This window comes from Heliangelus exortis, chromosome 18 (assembly GCF_036169615.1).
Source record: "Heliangelus exortis chromosome 18, bHelExo1.hap1, whole genome shotgun sequence".
NCBI classification, from domain to species: Eukaryota; Metazoa; Chordata; class Aves; order Apodiformes; family Trochilidae; genus Heliangelus; species Heliangelus exortis.
The window spans coordinates 13396201-13418335 of NC_092439.1; the positions used below are offsets into that span (position 1 = coordinate 13396201).

The 22135-nt window shown below is 40.6% G+C and overlaps 1 protein-coding gene across 14 annotated transcripts in view; it reads right to left on the minus strand.

The window, feature by feature from the left end:
• The window catches only part of BRSK2 (BR serine/threonine kinase 2), a 300865-nt gene that overhangs the window by 42014 nt on the left and 236716 nt on the right, over positions 1-22135 (minus strand). For 6 of the 14 annotated variants that reach the window (XM_071762442.1, XM_071762435.1, XM_071762433.1 and 3 more), the window contains exons 10-15: positions 20461-20492; positions 15016-15180; positions 14206-14303; positions 9020-9170; positions 5096-5161; positions 1220-1243 (exon numbers count right to left, since the gene is read on the minus strand). In XM_071762442.1, coding sequence (XP_071618543.1) covers positions 1220-1243; positions 5096-5161; positions 9020-9170; positions 14206-14303; positions 15016-15180; positions 20461-20492 — 536 coding nt within the window. The remainder of the gene's footprint in view (positions 1-1219; positions 1244-5095; positions 5162-9019; positions 9171-14205; positions 14304-15015; positions 15181-20460; positions 20493-22135) is intronic. The other 8 variants (XM_071762444.1, XM_071762440.1, XM_071762438.1 and 5 more) reach the window with 2 other exon arrangements.

The window sequence follows — 22135 nt, forward strand, 5'->3', positions numbered from 1 at the left end:
AAACTGTATTTCAGGGTGTGAGTGGCCTTGAAAATGACCTGAAGTAACATGCAATAATTGAGCAGTAAAGCACTGTGTGCTACAACATTTCATTACTGTTACTCTTGGGTGATACAGGGAATATGAACCCAGTAACTTTGATGCTCCACTGTCTTGCAGTCCCAACTGTGCAAATAACACTAACTGTACCACTCCTTACTGGGAATACTTATGCTTAAGTCAGAAGGTCTGCTCAGGGTAATAACCAACTCTAAGATGAAGTCTTACAAAGAGTACAGAGATTGCAGGTGTTGGTAACACACCTCTTCTTCCTTTCAGCTCAAAGTGCAATTTTGAACAGCACCAACTTTCTTAATTGGCCAATTATACTGAAGTTCCGTTTATAAATGGTTTTAAAAGAATTAATAAACATTAAAACATGCAAGAAACATAAGAAATAAATTTTACTGAGGCTAATTAATTTCTCAACATGTATCCCCCCTCAACAAGCTTTTAGTGTGGTCTGTCATGATCTATTAAAATGTTTTTATTAAATAAATTATAAATAAAACGTATTTCTTCTGTTAGTATTTATAAATGGAACTTCAATTTGAAGCATGACTGGATTCCTAGTTGTACCTATATCCCCCTTATTGAAAACAAAGAGCTCTGAATAGCTGTCTCTAAGGCCATCTGTTCACCTCCTAAGAAAACATACACTAAAAAGAGTGGAATACCCAAGCATTTTTTAATAACACAGATGAGATTCAGACTCATCTTAAAAAAAAAAAAAAAACTGGAAAAAAAAAAACGAAAAAAAAAAACGAAAAAAAGAAAAAAGAACAAATTAGAATCAAAATTAACTGGGGGATGCCAAACAGACACAAAAAGCACTCAACAGAGAAGAGGGTTTCATTCTCAGAAGGTGTCCTGGTACCTCCACAATGTCTGAGGATAGTTCTTTGTCCTCACAGACATTGAAGCAAAGAGACAAACAAGGGAACAAAAAAGAACCTCAAAATAAATCATACGGAGTGAGACTCCAACATAAAAGCACACAAACACAGACAAAAGCACCAAAAATGCTTCTTCCCACATCTCTCTTTCTCTCTCTCTCTAGTGTAAAGCCTCCTGCACTGAAGTGTGTCAGCCTGTAGCATATTTGTCAAGTGCAAATGAAAAGTTTCTCTACAAGATACAACAGGTCCCGCAACAGGAATAATCCAAAACTAGAGCTTACCCCAATGGATCAGCACTCGCCATCCTTGGAAAGGGAAAATGAAGAGAAAGGGAGAGAGAGAAAGAAAAAGAGAGGGATGTGGAGGCAGGTGGAGAGAAGAGTAGGAAAAGCAGAGTGAAATACTGTTCGGAGAACTGAACGCTCATAATTATTGCCACCAGTGCCCACGTCTTCTGAGACCAGGAACACCAGGGGGACAGTTTCATTTACTAGAAAATAACTTTGGTCCTGTTCACCATATTGCAGACACATCCAACTTTGGCACTGGGGATTATAGAGAGGGACATACTAAAGCTGTAAAAAAAAAAAAATTCCCAGCCAAATCCCAATTAAAACAGTCAGCAGAGCAAAGGGGTTCATACTTCATGCTGCATTTTTCTGCCTCTTGCAAAAGGCACAGTTACATCAGACTGTTATAAAGGAAATTGGACTTTTTGTCCCCAGTTTGCTCAGTGTAGTGTCCCTCTGTCCCCCAAGCTGGCCTGGTAAGAAGTACTTTTTTTGTCATGAATTAACTGTGAAATGTATTGGTTATTAGAGCATGCATTTCTGAGCCAGCTTGGGAGCCCAGGGTACAAGATTGTAGGCTCAAGCTGTGAACCTTCTTTGGTACTGGCTTATTAGTCATGATGGTCTTAGGGTCAGGAATTCAGATCAGCTAGAACATACCAGCTCAGCAACCCAGCACTTATCTCTGTGGATGCCATCTTGTGCTCCAGGATCTCATTTTTCATTTAAAATAAATTCAGTCTCTGGGTCTTAAAGGTTGCATAGAAAATCTTTCAAATGTGAATGGAGAATAAATCAATGCTGTGCTGAAAAGAGCCTGAAATAGCAGCTCTAAAAGCAGAATGGGTCTCTGGCACGTTGACTTTGAAGCCTAGCAACAATCAAAAACTTCAGATTTCTTAATTTTTCACTATTAACCAAAGCATTCAAAATTGAAAAGAATAGCCAGGTTACTAAGTTTTCAGGGTGCAGGTAAGCAAATTTAGGAAAGTTTCACCACCTTTTCACAATAACGAAGATTAGATTAGAAATATAAAAAAAGAAAAAAACTGGCGTGTTACTAAGCCAAATTATTTTTAAGTCAGATGCAATGCTTGTTTTCCTCTCCTTCTCATTCTCTAAATTTTCAATAACAGGCTCCCAAGCTGCCAGAGCTACCTCTGGCTGGGTGAGGAAAATTCATTCTCCACAAGATGGTCACCAACAGAAATGCCAAATTTAATATATGCCCAGTAGATTTCACAGTTTACTGCTCAGTGCAAGTAGCCATGCTTCCAGTTACATCAACACTGCAAACGCTGGGCTGGGCAATGCAAGGCAGTTTTGAGAAAAGTTAAAATTAAAACATAGCTAAAACAGAAGGAAAAAGCTGTTGTGCTACACATTTATAGAGAAGTGGAAAGAAGCATTACAATAAGTTCTTTTTACATGTGTTTGAGTGATACTCTATTTGCCCTGGAGTGAAAATTTGGGTAAGATCTAATTCATATACATACAAATACATATAAATGCATCTTTTTAGGGACAAACTCCGTCCTTAATTGTACCCATACAAATCTATCTACAGTGATGTAACTGAGAAAATTGACACCCATTGTATATTGGAACGTGTGTGCATATTTATACAGAAAATACACCCATATTCAGACATGCACAATATTAAAATGTAAATAGAATGGGTGCGGAAAGGCTGAGTAATTTTCTTTTCAAGTCATTTTCCCGACAGGGAAGGCACTGAAGAGGTTAACAAAGAGAATGGAAAGCAAATTGACAATAGGAAAAGGAAGAGGGAAATGAGGTTTAAAAAAAATGAACAATCCCAGGACACAATAGACCCAGAAGCGCAGACATGTGCATTCCCTACAATACTGAAGCAAGTGAACTACGGAGCTGCAGCAACCCAGATACAGAAGAAGAGAAGCACTGAAAGAGGGGGTGAAAGAGAAAGTCAGAAAGAAAGAAAAAGAAAGGGACAGTGGCCTCAGCTACTAAGACAACCATGTGCATCTAGAGGGAAGGGACCCTTAAAGATGCAGTATTCCTTTAAAAAAGACATCATAAAGTTGGATAATTAAACACTGGGCAAAAATTTAATGGTGACCATGATTAGCTGGCCCCATTTTGCCAGGGTTCTCTTTGCTGCCTATCTCTTCCTTTCGTGTGGCTGTGCATAGATCCAGACTTCGGGTCCTCTGATTTTCCCATCACTGAGGTCCTTTACCCCAACTCTGAGAAGTGGTTAGGAGGTAAGACCTCTAAATGTGAATGTGATCCTCTAAAAATCAGCCTGATCCTTCAAAGAGAAGGACCCTGGGTGATCCTTTCTCCTCCTGTACTCTGAAAACTATTGAAAGGAAACAAGACATGGGCACCTGCGTTTAAGAAATCTCCCCAGTGGTTACTGAATGGTCATTTCCCCTGCCACTAGCAGCTGCTGGAGAAGGACAGAAGGACAACAGTGCTGGGAACAGCTGCTGAAAGATCCTTCTCCTCTCACAGACAACATTTCCACACTTCTCTTCCTGGCTGTCACTTTTAATTACTGTGGAAAAGCTCATCTTCAGAGGAGTTTCCAAACAACTTTTAATGCAAGAAGTGCCACGTGTTCAAGAACAGAACTGACATAGTGGGGGAACCAGAGAAAGGAACAGGAATTTCCACGTCCATAGTAACAGTCCAGGAAAGCCCAGCCACTACCTTGCTCCTATCTTGGCACCTTCAAGAGGGTGATGCTTTATGCACCATGTGAGGCACAAACTCTCCTGCAGATGCACAATGCTCTTCACTGTGTCAGGTTCCAGACTTAAACCCTGCCCACAAAGGACTGCCTCAGCCTGCAAAAGGCCAACCAAGGGCTGTCCTTCACACACTGTACAAGTCTCCTGAGGCTTAAATGCCACATTTGTCTTGAAAAAGAAAGGTTTCTACTAAAAGGAAAATGGAAAGAAGAGTGGTTTCCCAAGTCCATATAGGTTCCTTTAAGGAGCTCCCTGTTTCCCTCTTTTATAATCATATGGAACACTCCTAACTTTTGGGTAAGTGAAATGTTTGTCCAGAATGTGTAAGGATTACATTTGGATGAAGAATTATCCACTGGAATGCCAGCTTTTAACATTAGATTTTTTTTTTCCTCTGAGCTCGAAATTTTAGGAACCATATGTCCGCTAAAAACTTTCTGAAATTACTTTTTTTGTTCCTGGACACACATGAGTCCACCTAAACTCCCTAAATCTGGTGGCCTGCTTGTCTTCCACCTTGCCTCTATTCACAGTTGGGAGTTAACTCTTTTTAGTATACTAAAACCATCTATCACTTGAACTGCTAGATTAGAATCACCCTCCAACAACTTTATCTTTCATCATTTTTTTCTCATGTTCTCTGGTGCAGCCAGTGCAGTCTTAGGGATTTTGTCTCTTACCTACAGGCACTCATTATTTTGTTCTATCAGACAGGATTTCCAAAGTTTCCTACCATTGTGCTCATAGACCTGGTTGTGCTGCTGTTTCTAGTGCTGGGACTGGAGCACGCTGGGCTTTCCTAATGTTTTATATTCCAATACTTCCCAAAGCAGTCTTAGGAAATACATCTTCTACCCTGGGCATCCTCATCATTGCAGAACTGAACCAGAAGTAGCAATAGGATGAAATTTTAGTGGGAAAAACATTGGTAGAGTCACAATCTGCCTCAGGGGTAGCCTTGAATGGGACTGTATAAAAATACATGTAACGTGGGGCTGTAAATATCCCACACTCTTTGTTTGTCTCTAAAAAGAGAATAACTGTGTTCCCACACGGAGAAGGTAAGTACTGCATCTTTAAGGTCTCAGCAGTGAGGTAGAGGAGAGGAACATATTGTCAGTGTTTATACCTTTCTTCTTTGTTGAATTTGGGATTGGCTTCAGAGATATCCAGGCTTTTACTGAACATTGTTTTACTATGGCAGGAACAAAGCGAGAAAACAGAGTTACTAGTGTGGACATTCATAAAAGAGAGTCACCTGAAGCAATGCTGGACACCCAGACCCCCAACCCAGCATCCCCTTTTTAAGTAATGCTCTGAAAAACCTTTTTTTTACTTTCCAACTATGGCTCAAGACTACATAGTGCTGAATTTCATTATCTCCCCCTGACTCCTGACATCTAAGCTGACTTCTCCCATACATACTTGTAAACCCTGCTCTCCTTTATCCAATTGCAAACCCGGGTGCCATCTACTTTGTCTCATTGTCCAGGGAAAGTAGAACTGTGCCTGAGGGCACAAGTTGCAAAGCACATATTACTCAGACATTTCTATACAACCTCCATACAAAGCACAAACTGGGAAAAGGTTAAAATCAGGCCATAGAGCCTTTCAGATGAACAGTAATTCATTTGGCATTCTCATCTGTAGGGTCCATTACCACTTACTCCCAACTCTCCCCTGTACTCAGTGTATAGAGAAATGCTCTTTAGTATCATCTTGGGTCTGAATCCCTAAAGCTTAGAAGCAAAATTCCTTGTGCTTTCCTAGAGGGGCTGCTCTTTGTACCACATTCCAGTGGTAATATGCTTCATTGTTTCACAGAACACTGCTTCCTCATGGTAGCTGATCTTTCATGCAAGATACCCACTTCAATAATGGGAAGAAAATGAATAGTTAATGAAGCTCATTTTAGAACAAGTTTTGGACTCTCACAGCAGAGCTGCTGAAAAATTCTGGCATATCCCTGAAGGATTCTATCTCCCATGAAATTATTCCTAGTTCTGCATGGTTTTGGCAGAAGGGACAAATTGGCTGGTGTTAAACTAAGCTCAGAACCTACCTCTTTTTTACATTTCAATGAAATAACAGATACTCTGAGAGGTGTGGCTACCAAAACAGCAGAAGCAATTAAGATGCAATTATGAACCCATTTAGTTGACAACTAGTGGGGAAAACCAAGAATTAGCAAAACTTACTCACCAGTTTTAGGGTGGCTGGTGCTTGTGCATACTAACTTAGCCATATACAAAGACTCAATGGAGAATACTTGGAAAGATCAGCACAAGTATTTCAAGGAGTCTGTGAGCTCAACAAGCACTCCTTGTGCTGAGCTCCCCATCTCCATTACCCAAAACTAAGTAACTGAAGAACAATTTTTTTTTTTTTCCACTAAATATTTTCTCAGCCTGTAGGGTTGAAGGCTGCAAAGTTTCAAATCTCAGTGGGAAGATGTGACTTCAAACAAGCCAGAACCATACACTTGTAGGGTCCCCACATGGTTACCAAAACCACAGTATATGACACAGATACATAAACTGGAGGTTGTAACATAAATCCCCTTAATAAAAGCAAACATCTGTTTACTATTGGGAAAGAGGACAATAGGACTAAATCACAAGACACATGGGTGTCTTCTGCCCACTGGTTAGAAGAGTATCTCTGCAGCTTGAGACAGAAGCAATGGCTCAGTGTGTCCAAATGTTTAAACAAGTCATCTGTGCCTAAACAGGAGACCTGTTTCCATGGCCCACCTCCCTGTCTTCCTAGGATAAAAAACACTGAATAGTCATCTGTTGAGACAAAAAAGTGTCATTCTTAAAAAAGTATTGGCCTCTGGGATCTAATCCCTACTGCTGTGAAATTCACTGTCAGTGGGTTATTTCATGGAATTTAGTGTGACCAGCCATTAAAAATCTCCCACTCCTGGTGGAAGGCACTTGTTCTGTTACTGACTCTTCTGACAGATGGTGCCCCATCAGCAATACATCGTCCCCAGATAATCCCCATGCAGTGGTGTTCATTTATGAAGCCAGTTCATGTTATAAATGACTGTGCTGCCAGCAACACAAAATGTGCTGTTGTCATCACTTGATGTGGATGGTATGAATTACAGAAGCTCAGACATGGAGTAAAATAACATCTTCCCTTTAACCCCTTCCAAAACAAGCACTACCAAGCCATCATCATCAATTATGGTGTTATTACATCCCTTTCTCTACTCTAAATCACACCTTTAAGTCCAGCCCTGAGTTGTGGTGTGCATTGCCCCGTATCTCTTTTGCACCTGGCAGGTTTTGCTTCCCCCTTGAGCCAAAGCCCTTCTTCTCTCCTGTGTAAGCCTGGGTATGCCCCTGCTCTGAACTCATTTCAGAGCTTTTGACTTCAATTATTTCTTCATGTGAAGAATTGAATGAAACATTTAAAAGCAAAAGAAATAATTTGGATAGCAAGACACAGCTTTGCCTCTTCAGTCACAGCTGAGAGCTGGAAGAGAAGATTTCAGCTCTCACAAAACTTCAGAATCACCCTAAAAGCTCCTGTTTGTCCTGCCCAGTTGGACACATACTGTACAGAGCTGCAACACCCAACTTGGGGTGGGAGAAAGTGATTCACCTCTGGCTGTGGGAGCTTTGTGGCACCGTGTGGCTACCAGATTAAATACTGCAAGCTGAATAAGGAGTGAACAACTGCTGTCAGTGTTGTGTTCATCCTTATCACTTTGAGACCTATGAGGGACACTGAGCACACTCTGTCTTGAACACTTGCTTTGCCCAGATTTCACATCAAAGCAAATCACACACTCAAGACAGGTTTTCAACCTACCCTACAGTGAAAAATCATCTCAAGGCCACATATCTAATCTGAAATAGCAGGTTCTGGAAATTAATACTTTTTCCTCACTGCAGACAGAACTACAGTACTTTAAAGTAAAATTTCCAGCAATTCTAGGAGTCTCTGGACATGAAATTATTTCACAAGCTTCACCCAGTTCTCAATCTGCAAAGGGAGTTTCTGGGCACAGTAGGCTCTTCCCGAGCAGATCTTAATAGCTAAACAAGAAAATCATGTCATAAAGCTGGGATAGAAGTTACAGCATCATCAGCATAAATATATGTGAAGTGTTCTTTTCTATTGATTCCTACAAGAGTGAATCCAATGCACATGTTTCCCTTAGGCTAGTCATAGGGACTGAGAAAGCAACACAGTTTGGTACTTCCACAGCTCACTTAACTCTCCCAGAACCTGCCTTGAGGAGACACCATTTTCCTCTGCTATTTCTCCACAAGACTGACACTTTCTTTGGCAGACAAGAGGCAAAATTAGATATATTCCATCACTTTACAGGCACATGGCAGAGGGACATAGTTTAGCACTGGACTAGGTAGAGTAAGGTTAATGTATGAACTCAGTGCTCTTGAAGGTCTTTTTCAACCGAGTGATTCTGAAGTAATTTATGTGGGTCAGGTGCATGCTGGGACAGCACATTTTAAGGCACCTGCAGATGTCTGCTCAGGGCTTTCCAGATCCAAGCTGTTCTGATGACATGAAAGATGGGGTTCATCTCCTTTAACTTCAGGTGCCCAAAAGCTAGGCACCTAATCCAAGACAGTCGTTCTGTTGTAGGCTGTGGTGACAGAGGAACAACCAGAGGGCAATTTATCCCATCTAAGACTGTTGGAATAGAGAAAATATGTAACTGAGACCTTCCAAAGCACTTGTCTGAACCCACTGCCTAGAGCAAAAGCCTGCATCACAAGCTCGGACTGAATGCCTATGTTCTTGATAATTAAAAAGAGATGAGATGAATCTTGCCCAGAGGACATGGTGGTTTCTGAGCATTAGGTGCAAGTGAACAGAACCCTTAAGCCCCTCTGGCAGGACTTCTGGTCCTCTGTGCAGAAGTGCTGCTCTCTGCCAGATCATGTTGCAAATGTGCTTGGAAGCTGTAACGAGTGCTGGTGAAGAACAGAAAAGCTCCACAGCTCCTTTGTATGTAAAAGGAGGTGACAAACCCAGGCAGGCAGGACTCCTGGGTAAAGGAGAGACCCACCTCTGTCCATGTTGTGCCATTTCAATAGCTCTGCGAGCAGGGACTGGGGAGCCACCATCTGTCACACTGAGTACTTCCATCGATTTCCTTTCTGGCCGCCGCTTCCCATGCCTGTTCAGCATTGGGGAGTCCACACGCTTCCTGGGGGGATCTTTATGAAAAGAAAACACTGTCAGATGGATTCAGCTGAGATTTACCTCACACAGGTTGGTTAAATCCTCTCTCAACAACCTCCCTTTCACACCTCCCCTGCAGAGACAACTGTCTTCGTCATGGAGGTGAACATTTGCAGTCCCTCCCAAACCTGCAAGCGTTAAGACTCGAGATGCAAAACATCTACATGAGGAGGAGCACTGGCTGTAGGAGGACTGTAAAATAAAGGTACAACTATAGCATAACTTGCAGAAATTACCTTACAAAGCTGATAACAGTAATAACAAGATGACTGCATGGGCTGCAGCACAAGCTGTTAGCCAGAGTATGAGCCATCCAGGGATCCTGTGTACGTACTCAGGTTGTTAAAGTTTGATTTTGATGTGGCTGCTACCAAGACAGAACGTGACCCAGGGACATGGATACACTCTGAGCTCAGAATTGCATTCTCATCTGAAAACATACCCTTTTTTTTTGCATCCTTAAGACTACAAACATTTTAGATTTTCCCCATCTGAGATGAATCTCCAATGAGAGCTACTAACATTAATCTCAGAGGTCATCAGACAGCTTCTTCTGCTTGAGTGACTGAAGTGCTTTACACTTTTTTTAATGTAACATTTCTATGAGGTATTGAAGTGCTACCTTCACTTTGCAGAGTGAAAACTGAGTTATAAGAATGAAACAGGCAATTCATTGCTAAAGGTGCTGGCAAACATTGACTGTGGTTCTGAGGAGCAGCTAAACTGAAAAGTCTGTAGATACCAAACTGATTGCAGAAGGTGACTTGGCCAAACCAGACACCACTTCATGGTGAAGCAGGAAACCCAATACACACCTGCTGAGTAGTTTTCTTACTAACATCTATCATGGCATCAAAACAGTGAAAAGGAGAAGTACAGAAAAAATCCAGAAGGATTTTTTTTTTTCTTTCCTGTCTTTGACTGGGCTACCTCAGTCCCCTGTCTCTATTTGCAAACACATTTTTGACTTTATTGGACAATGACAACCTGTAAAAAAGGCACCTTTCATCCCTGTGGTTGGAAAGAAGCTCACAGTGCTCAGCCCCTAAGGCTTCCTCCTCTGCCAGGATTCCTTTGTAGAAACCAGAAATACTGCATTTGATAATTCTACCTCAACTGTTTATTCTGATATCATTTTTATCACCCTGCCCTCCTCACACCCCCCATCTACTTGTTTGTTTGCTTCTTCTCCCTCTCACATCATTTGTTTTAGAACAAGATCCCTTTAAGGCAGGGCTTATTCTTGAAACAATGAGCATGAGCAAAGACAGCTCAAATGCAAATGGGCTACTGATAACAAAGGACCCCATCACTGTATAACCCAAGTATTCTTTGTAATATTACTAATACTATTCCTCTTAAAAATTAATTAGAAAAAAAAAAAGCAGTTGTAGCTCACTCTATTTCAAACTATGTCCAGTAATAAAAAGGTAGCAGAAAATTACTAGGAGGGGCAATGATCTCCAGTTTAGGAAAAATATATAGAGCATAAAATTGAGGGAAAAACGAAGGGAGATAAAGCTAAAAAACAGTTGTACTGAGTGACTTCAGCTGCACACAGGTAAGTGGCCAAAAGTAAGCTGGAACAGACCCAGCCCCTGGTTCTTCAAACGAGTTAAAAGAATGAGAAAGGATTCACCCCACAGCAGCACTGCTGGTATCAGACATGTGAACAAAGCCAACTAAAACATAACAACAATGTAATTAGGTTTGGTATCAACAACAGAGTTGACACAAGTTTTGCAGAGGGGTATCAGACATCAGAAAGGAAGGTGGAAAAGTGCAATTGAAAAGAAACAAAAAACAAGAACGAAGGGAGATGAAAAAAGCAGCCAATGTCAATGTCAAATCAGTGTCAAAATAATGGAGATGAATAAGCTCACATTGCATTTACGTTAGTTAATAATAAAGTCTAAATAAGAAAGATGGAAAAAGGAAGAAAAACATCTATGAACAGATATTTTAAAAGGCAATTTGATCCCAACATGTTCAAGACTGAAGATTAGTGATGAAATTCAGCTGAGTGACAGGCTTTCAAAAGTGACAGGCCAAATATTAGGTAGGCATTAAAGGACAGCAAAGAAGAATTTTGAAGGGGTTTCAGTTAAAGATTTGAATAACAATGTTTTGTACAGCCATCAGAAAGAGAAAGCATGAGAGAAGGAGAGCAGCCAGAGGGACCAACAGAACAATTAAGGATGAGGAGGATACGGATAACAAACTAAATGGTCCTTTATGTGAGTTCTGGCTGCTCCAGATGCTGGAAGATACTGATTTCTAATCTAGGTTTTAAACTAACAAAGAGAGAGACTAAGCAAAATGAGCAAATGGTGAATCACACTTCTAAATTCAACAGTAATTCACAAAGGTTTGATGAGAAATACAAGAAGCTTGCATGAATATAGTTAAGCTTCTAATAAAGATATTTTATTCCTCTTTAGTTTAGTCTCCAATCCTACACTAAACATGGCTGAGGGTAGCAAGCTCTGTACACATTTTTTAAAAGGGTCTGAATAGGAACTGATGGCACTGAGTCTATTATCACTGTCAAGTGTGGAGATACTTCAGTAGTTAAATACTCAGCAATCCTGCCATAAAGACTGAAGTGGTGTTATACAAAAGCAACAGAAGATTTTGCAGAAGCAAAGAAATTAAAAATAGGAAAACCTCCAGTGTTTGCCCTTATCTTCTTGACTCTGTGGAAATATTTCACACTAGGAAAAAAAAAATCAAATCCTAGTCTGGATCTGTGATAGTTTGAGGATGCATTTTCTTTTTATTTCACATCAGAAAAGCTATCCCATTCCTAAGAATTTTTACAGAGGAAGAAAGAATTGTATAAGTATTCATCCAATTAGACAGGCATCCATCTGGAAGGCAGGAGAAAAAGGTTCAGCTTCAGAGTTTGAATGAAGCACCTATACCCTATATGTCTATTCTGGCCAAACTCCTGTTCTTCTCTGGTTTATTAAGAAACTCCACCCCACAAAAGCCTTTTCCTCAAGGAGACATTAACTGACAGTCATTAATTTTACTGAGAAGTTTCTAATTTCTGTTTTCAGGTAAAGAAATGGAGCTGGACTCAAAATTTTGACAGTGAAGTTGGCCCTACCCTGGCCCTTTGAGAAAGCTTCATACAGCTGAAACAGACAAAAGGGACACCAGAAGAGAATGTTAGGCTGAGCTGGCCATATTTTTACCTGCATGTGTTCTTTTTCAGCCTTAATATAGAAAGAAAGAGGAAAAAGCAAAATAATCAGAGATGCATGGGTCTGTTTGTTTGTTGGTTGGTTTTTGGCAAGAGAGCAGACAATGCACAGCTCTCATGACTGTGGTTTCTTCAAGCTGTTGTTACTTTTCCTCTGCTCTTTGTTTGTGCAAGTCCATTGCTAGTGGATAATGATGAGATATTAATCAGAAGCATGACTGCTCTTAATTAAACCTTGCCCCATGTTCTCAGAGATACTGCTGTGAACAGAGGAGGTGGAAACCCCCTGTGGAAGACAAAATAGACTACAAAGACTGAAAGAATCGTGCTTAAAGGGTCTAATGTGTGCTGATAAGGCACAACGATACATTCAGAGCTGTGTTTCCCTGCTAAGGAACCTTTTCTCTACTTGTACAAAAAATAAGAGTGAAGCATAATATTTCAGTTCAAACCATGAAAATACTTTGGCATGTGGAAGAGAGATACATGATGCATTTAGGGTGTTAGCCACATATTCACTTACACACTGGACACAAAGATTCTAGAGGCACTTTGCTACTATTCTTATGACAAAAGCATTTCTATAACAAGATGACTGTGTCCTCACATGGCAGGATAATCTGTGTGAGTCAAAAGCTGATTAGCACAGTGCTAGATGACAAACTGAACTGAGCAAGGGGCTTTTCACAACAGGACCTGCACTTGGCACATCTCCCTATCTTCATTTTTATCCTTGCTAACATGCTCTCCCTAGATCCATCCAGTTAAGAGTTTAAAAATTACTGTGTTAACTGAGAATTTTCACTTCTCCTCCCACAGAAGATACCTTCTTCTAAAAGTATCCTGTTCAGATCCTGGAACTTGGATAAGGTTATAATTCAATGGAGTAGTAACAAAATTTCAGTTCAATCTACCACTGCACCATAGGTTTGGCATATTCCAGGCTTCCCCATGAAAATAAAGAGCACTTTGCTTCTGGCCTTCAAAGTGCTGAAGTACAATACCTGAAAATCACAACACTACTATGTAAAAATACTATTTGAGGTCATTGATAGAAGTGACTGATTGTTTTTTGGTTAAACTTTTGTCACTCTGCACAGCAAGGGCCACTTGTATAGTTAGCTTTGGAAGCATTTTTCCTGTAGTCTAGATTAGTGGTCCTTGGATATCAGCAGTTCCCTAAAATACTAGTGAACAGTTCTGCAGTAATAGAGTTGTATCACAAGAGTTTAGAAGAAATATAAAAATACTGCCTATTACACTTTGCTAAGATGGTCCAAACCCAAGGAAGTTTGATGCATGTACTATAGACAGGTAAGTGGTATTATTCAGGAGTGTATGTATTTACCTACAGAAAACAGAATGTGTACATATGTAACTTCCTAGGGATGCAATGCCACAGCCTTGCCAGCTCAAGTCCAGAAGCAGCATTTCTGCAATCCTGCAGGCAGATTACTGAATAGAAAATTCTGCAACTATACTACACTGCTTCTAACCCTCACCTGCTTGCATAGAGTCAGCTTGTGGTACACAGGGTATTTTTCAAGATCTAGTCTATGACCTTGTGGATGTTTCTGTACTGTGAGACAGTCATATCCAGAAAGATGAAGGCTTCTAGTTTCAACACAGCACAGACTTGATTGCTTCAGGTTGAGGATTCTTACCAACGCTGATTTCAGTGGGAAGGTAACAGTAATGCTAAGGCTTGGGTGTATATTTTTATATATATATAAAAAAAAAAAAAAGGTGAAGAGGAACTAGTTGAGATGGGTTCATGGTGACAGAGGTCATATCTGTAGTACCTATTTCATTTCTAGGGGGAAGATCCTCATCTTCATGACTAGGATACCTCTCCTTCCGGTCAAGCAGAAGAAAATAAATCATTTTCTCTTGGTTTTCTCTGAAAAAGAAAAAAAAATATTAAATTTGGAGAGAAAAAAACATCAATGTACATAAAACCCTTCCATCAAACGATCAGTAACAGTTATGCCAAGTAAGCTGGAAATGGTGATGTACTTCCCAACTAGATACTCAACCCACAAAGCTTTGGAGAACCTTGCTGTCTCCCACAAGCAGCTAGTGAGGAAAGGAAACAAAGGAAACACAATTCCCATGTTAAACACAAAGAATAGAGGTACAGAACAGATGTGGTAAGTTGTTCACAGGAAGTCCAAACCAGTAGTGGCACCAAGAGTCTCCTGATCCTCTAAGTGTTCTTTCCACTGTGTGTCCTTCTTAACACCTCAGGAAACACCCCAGCTCTCAGGCATCAGCTTGAAATGCATAAAAATTTGCACAAGTAACAGCAATGACACCTCCCCAGCTGAACTTCATGGCCCATCTTTTCATGAAGTGATCTTGCCTGACAGCAAAGGAAGAGATAGTGCCCTGCCTCTGCTGCTGGTCAGGCTGTGAGCTTCTGACATACAGTGCAAGAAAGGCTCAGCCCTTGCTCTCAGCACTCCACTAACAAGTGAGCAGCCAGAGGGTGAGAAGTTGCTACTGGTCCCTCACGGTGAGAGACAGGTTAAATAATCTCTGCCTCTCCCCAGGTTCATAAGCATCCCAGCCCGTGGATACCCAACTCATACAAAGACTGAGCAAGTGCTTACTCTTCTGACAACAAGTCCTGTAAGAGTTTATTTCGGTCACGGAAGCAGCCTAAAGAGTGCATGCTATCTAACACATCTGGGTCAATATCCTCCAAGGAAGGGAGAGAACGAATCTGCACCTTTCGAGGGATTGGTTGCTCTGGTTCTGGCTCGTTCTTACCCCCTCTGCAGAGGAAAGAAGATGAGAGAGAGAAGGGGCAGGGAAAGAAGAAAAGAATTGTGAGTCACGAGTGAAGCTGTACTCTGAAACACAGCCTGCAGCAACAGATTGGAATAGCTTCTGTTAAATTCCCACTGAGAGCCCAGAGCTTGCAACCCAACCAGACTGATATTTCCAGAAGAAACCACTGTGAAGGCTAAGAGTGACCAGAACCTTTGTGGATTTGGGTCTCTAATGACAAATGTCTGCAGTCAGTCAGAAAGGCAGCAGGAACTTCACTTACCAGTGGCCTCATCATTTAAGCAGCTGTTCAGTATCCTAATGCCAAGCATATATAAAATGCTACATGGTTTTAGAGATGCTGTCTCTTCAGCAGGCCACACCTCAGGAGACCAGGGTGAAGAGTACAGGCTGAATGATTCTCTTTAAAAGAAGGAGCTGTGAACTAACAGTCACTGCTTTTCACCAATTCTGATTACAACCAGCACTGCAGCACTTTTTCTTTAAATCTTCCCGTGTGATTAAGAGGCCTCATCTTTCAGGTCCCCACTTGACACACTTCAAAGGGTTTGGGGGAAACCAGGCTGCTTTTTTACATGCCCAAATATGACAGTCTCTTCAGAGATGGAAATTTGAAAACTGTGGCTCAAGTGTGACGCCTGAGCTCAGTGGCAGACCCAGGAATACACCTTCAGTAGTAGAGCATAGTACTCTTAAAAGTAGTTAAAGTATTCATTTTTAAAAAGTAGTTAACACAAGCTTTCTGCATAATTATCTCATCTCATTCACTAGACTCAGGAAATATTGACAATTGTCACAGTCAAAGCCCATGACTGTAAGAAACAGGTCATATATATATATATACACACACACACACACACACACACACACTGCAGGCAAGCTGCATACCCTTTGATTTTATTTATGTAGGCAAGGAGCAACTTGTGTAAACTCCTGCCACCCAAAGAGGTGGGTTTGGTGGTGGTGGCATTTTAGCTGGAGTATCTGTCCACCCTGACTCTCTGCTATTTCTCAGTGGATGCCTTCTGCAATATCAAGGTTTTAATAATCTTTGGGTGAGGTCCTTACAATGTTGAGGTTTTCATACTCTGTGAGTGAGGTTCTCCCTTTCCTTTATGTGAACTAAATGTGTAACTGTTATGTCTACCCAGGCTGGGCAACAGGAACTGGGAGTATTTAAACTGCATTAGATGTTAGTGTTTGCTGTTTATGCAAGTTGGGCAAGAGATTCTGTTTTTTAATGCTTGCAGAAATAAGGTGAACACAACTTGTGAAACTACCCATCCAGCTGAAATGCTCTGGGCTCAGATAGGAGCTATCCAGGTGTCTACACAGAAAAAGGAGCTCCAGTTCAAATGCTCCTAAACTTTGGGGGGTTAAAAAGCAACAGGGGTAGGATCACACATATAAAGTCAAGGTCTCAGCCAGTGCACCAAAAGGAGCCAATGAAGGTTATCTCCTCCAAGGCAAGAAGGCAATATTGAGTCACTGCAGCCAGGGCTCTGATGCTAGGACAGTCACTTACATGCTGCACCTTAACAGCAGGAGATTGCTGGGTAGTACTTGTAATTTATTTTTAAGCAAGTTGGAACTTCTCTTGAAGCAGCAAAAATGTGCTCAGCACTTCCTGGATACATGCCAAGGAGTCAGACTCTGGTGTGCATTACATGGGTCATGACAACACGGGGCAGATCCTACTTCTCTTACACTGAGTACTCACTTATCCCCTGCTCAGTTTTATTCAGTTTAGGGGTTGAAAGTAAAATATACAGGCCAGAGAAAGAATATGCCCCTTGAGAGTCATTCTTGTGTGTCAAACCCCTAAAACACAGCTTCTGATGCCCCCTGGAAGTCTTGCAGAAGTGTCCATGTCTTCTGTAGTGACACCATGATACTGAATCTAAGGGCTAGATTAAAAAATCCTTGCTCAACTGAAGAAAACATCTTATTCCTTGAGTGCCCTGTCCTTAAAAGGTAGCTATTCCTACCACTTAGGATCAGGATCTAGCTCTCAGCAATGATTAGATCATAACCTTGCAGGAAAGCCAGTGATGACCTCGTCATTAAGATCAGTTATTGTAGGATGGACCTTTGAACAGCAGTGGTTTTGGTTTTTAATGATCTGCAGTTCACTTTCAAAGAGGTATTGACTTAATTAATCATTCATTGTGTTACGAGTAGATGTTCTTAAGGTAATTTCAAGAGATTAAAATTAATTACTGTTTTTGAAATTCTTCAGAAATTATTGGTGTTCTACTGTCACCCTGGTCTACAGCAGAATATCACCTGCAAGCTTCTTCAGTATCAATCAGCAGTGGGAGCAATTTCTAGAGAGCACAGCTTGCCACCTTCTGTGTATTGAAAAACTGGCATTTCCTTATTCCCTGCACCTGGTCAGCCTCAGGTAGGGTCTGGAATTTTCACAACTCCTCATCAGGTACATGAAGAATATGAAAAAAGGCACCTCAGCATTTGGCAACACAATTCAGGGCTTCAGGGAATGAAAAGCACCAGGCCTGGGCTGTGACTGGCACATGTGTATTGCCTGAGCCATCCTGAGTCTAGCAGAGAGTGACAAGTTTGTTGCATTTCAGCCCACACTGACACCAAACAATGTCACATGATGAATACTTCAAACCACATTTATTTTTAAGGCCTCCATGAATGTTGGTGCTTCTTCAAAATTCATCCTCTACTGTGACAAGTGATGTATACAGTGGCTGTGACTGCAGACCAAGGGGGACTTCTTCAGTCAATCTATGAAATCCCTTGGGAATCTCACCAAGATGGACATTTGCACCAGTGCAAAGAAAAGCAAAACCAAAACAGTTATTCTTTTTCTGATTTCAGTAAATTTGGACCTTCACAATTAGGCCAAGAACTCAGTGCTACAGGAGTACGTATTTATCATAATACCTGATTTTATATGACCTCTTCTTTTATAAAAAAAGGTGGAAATAACCTGCTGTTTATTTGCTGACTTATGATAACCTGCACTTGAGGTAAAAATATAGTATTTCTATAAAAAAGGCTTTTAAAATCTCACTGAATTAATTTGGGTGGGTGAGCAAGAAGAACTGGAGGTTGGTGATGAAAGGTTTCTTTTTAGTTTCATTTTTCCTTTATTTTAGGCTTGTGAATCACGACTTCAACCTCTTCAAGACCTCTTTGTCTGCCTATTCTGCAATTAAATCTTTCCCACAGTTTAACAATAGCCTTAACATTTATTTGAAGAATTAAGTGAAATCACTTATATGTTCTAAGCACAACTTTCAGGTCAGAAACCTACATATAAAAATGCAGATTTTACAGAGAATAGTAGTGTTGCACGGAGTAAATTAAAACTGAAAGATGTTATCAAAACAGGCACAGAATAAAACATTTGGAACTTTCTCTGTCAGCATCACTATTTCCAGGCAAAATTAATGCAAAAGAGGCTGTGAAACACCACCAGATGGAAGTAGCTTAGTTTTGGAGGTGGCAGGGTTATTCACAGACTAAATTTAGCCAGAGGAGGTTCACCTCCTCATGTCAGTCCCTGGCCAGCATAGAGAAAATGAGAGACTCGAGGAGGAACTCCATGTTAGGCATCTGAACAGACTTCTGGAAGAGCCTTTTTCTTTCTGCATTGACTACACTGGAAGTTTAGGGAAGTTTAGTTGCTTTTGCAAAGCTCAGTTTCTACTTCTGAAAACAGCCCCAGATGTAGGTATTTCCATTGGGGTAAAAAACTTTTTACTGTGTCAGTCATCAGAGAGTCTGACCTTCACTGAGAGGTACATGAAAATATTCAAACACTTATGTCTTCAAAGAAATAAGTCTTCTGATTCCAAATCTAGAATAAAGAAGTAACACCTGCTAACTGTGCTTGTGAGCCTGGGACAACAGTCCTCCAAAAAGCCTTGAAAACTCCCAGACCAATGCCTTTAGGAGGGCTAGAATAATAAGTGATAAATGACATATCACTTTATTTCCTATTTCATTTCTGATGAAAGCACAGAGAAATTCAACTAACTTAGATCCATGAAGAAACAAAGGGGACCAGCTGCCCAATCTGATGTAAACAGCATTTATTTCTGGAATTGGCAGGAAGACATTATAGAAGGGATACTTCTACCTCTAAGTAGAGATTTCCCTCCTTCATTTCTCCATGAGAGTTTAATTCAAAAACGCCCACAGCAAACATGGTCCTGGTCCTTCTTTTGTTTAAAAAGGTGATTTGTCAACTGGTTAACTGTAGAGATCATGAAAAAGCCCCATGAAGAGTGCTGCCACCATTTCAGGTAAACTAAGAAAAAAAACTCGTTATTCAACAAACTGCTGCCTGCCCTCAGGTCCTATCAAAGTCAGATAAATCCAGAAATTAACATTGCCCATATGATAGAACTAGAGAAAACAAAACAAATAAAACCAAAGGGTTTGGGTTCCCCCCTCCCTGGTGACAGGCTTCAAACCAGCTCATATCACCCTTAATTATGAAGTAGGACTTTCCTTATCACCTGGGGAGCATGTAGGTATGCTGACCCTGAGTAGTATGTATCAAAGCATCACTTCCTTGTTTAATATGTGAAGTGCTCTGCTTGGTGTGTCTAGGTTATCATCTATATATGAAAAAAAGTTATTTACTTAGGTTTCTTGAAATACTATTAAGGCTACAAGGTGCAAGGTCAGCTTTAGAAGTGCAAGGTCACTTCTAAAAGCCATCAATCTTCCTGATACCCAAAGCACCAGACAGGTGTGTGCTTTTCTCACAGACCCATTTCACTGTCAAGATTTGCTGCTTTTAATCAAGTCACAGCCCTAGTCTCATATCAACAGGTTAAAAGTTCAGATGCAGCCTCTGAGCTTGCTGTGAAGGAGGAGAAATCATGAGGCAGAAAAGCTCTTGCTCACAGGTGCTTACTTACCAGCATCATACTCTTTGTTTCTATTTCAGAGAAAAGCCAAAATGCTAAGAAGAAACATATGAAAGCTTTCTTATTCAAGAAGGAATTACAAGGGATTGTGTGTAGCACTTGGATAGCAAACTAAATATGTCTCTTAGTTGTGAGTTTTTGCTGATCATTTGCAGGTTATCTCTTTAACACAGCAAGTTGGATAAACTTGCAAAGGATAAAGGCCCATCTGTCCTCCACTCTTTCCTCCACCTATATGAAAGGTCTTTAGAACTCCAGGCTCTCTCTTCAGAGAGTAAAAGAGTTTGTGCACCTGTAACAGAACCAATAATGAATTCATGCAAAAGTGAATTAAAAAGTGTTACTTACATATACCATATGTGTTTCTGAATATGTTCTAGCTGTGAAAGAAAAGAAAACAAGGAATTAGTGCTGTACAATAGAAAATGTAACTTCACAAGATATCTTTATTCAATGCTTATTCACCTAAGTCCAACATTCCAGTGATGGAATGCAACAATTGCAAACAGAGCTTTAAGCTGCATAAAAAACATGCTCATTCTCACCCATCCCACTGGAAAAGAGATTATCATTATGGACATAAATAATCAGTCAGGAGCAAATTCCAGGAAATTGCATGTATACAAACCTTCACAAGCAAATGTCTTCTCTCTTCCTAAGCCCCTCCCCTCTTTCACCTAACTGATGCTAACAAACTGCTCCTTTCTCTCTGTCCCTTATGGGTGACCCTCTACACCTGAAGTTAATCTCTAGTTTTGGTTTGAAAAGAGAAAGAAGGAAATAGAAAAAAATCCAAGTAACATGTATAAACAAAATAAATTGTGCATGTGTGAGATGACTTTTCCCAGGATGTACTCTTGATTGTCTTCACCTTTATCATTAAAATCTGAAGACCAAGTAGAATTAGGTTCTATGTCAAAATAATACCATTTATTGCTCCAGCATCTGGAGATCAGACTGTACATTTCTTCTATTACATAATTATGGAATGGTTTGGACCTTAGAGATCATCTGGTTCCAACTTCCCTCTTTCCAGTTTCACACATGAGGATTTTACCACAGAATGAAGGACTGATCAAAACTGAACAGTGGCACTGTCTACCTAAGGAAGGCAGATCCCAGCAAATGGTACAAAATGACCATGCTTTCCACACCATAAGAATGGAAAAAAGAAAGTAAGACACTTTTTCCACGAAAAACAGAAGAGAAAAACCATTCGTATCACATAAACCAGACCTTCCTAATCTGTTGGGTTTTGTGGATTTTGTTTGGTTTTTTGTTTGGTTTTTGTGTTTTTTTAAAGCATCATCACAGTAGGAAAGGACTTTTCAGAGATGCCCAGGGATTATTCATTACGTGGACAATATTTTTCAAATTCCTCATTATGAAGAACCTTTCTCTGTGCAGAACAATATGGACACAGGCTTGAGTTGTATGACATGCAGGTGAGAGGCAAGGGGGAGCTGGAAGGAAACTCAAGGGCCAACAGCCATAAGATGAAATCACAGACCCATTAAACAGGTCAGGAAGAACAGAGGACAGCTCTCCTGCTTTTATTACTTTCCACTTCAATTCCAGAGTAATGAGAATCAGAAAGAATAAAAAGAGGAATGGATAAAAACCAAAATCTCAGAGATAGAAAGTAGGTTCTTGCCACAGAGAGCAAGAAGTCAGGGACCTCTGTGCTCCAGAACAACAGTTTTGTGCATGGGATATGAGGAAGATCTGAGGACTGCTTTAAATGAGGTCATTTTTAAGCAAGAAAGGGCTTTTCCTGAAAAAGAGACAAGGGAATGCAGCTTAGAAAAGCATGATAGAAGGCTGCTGGGATCAGTATGAGACAACAGCCTCCTTTAAAACCAAGACTGTATCAGCAGTGTAATCAGAGATGCACTTGCAGATCTGTCCTCACCAGACTGGGTGCTGGGAGCACTGATGCCCCCCAGCACACACATCCACAGGCTCAGCCAGACTTTCAGAGCTTCCAGCTGAGACCTCAGCTCTGCACAATAATTCTCCTTCA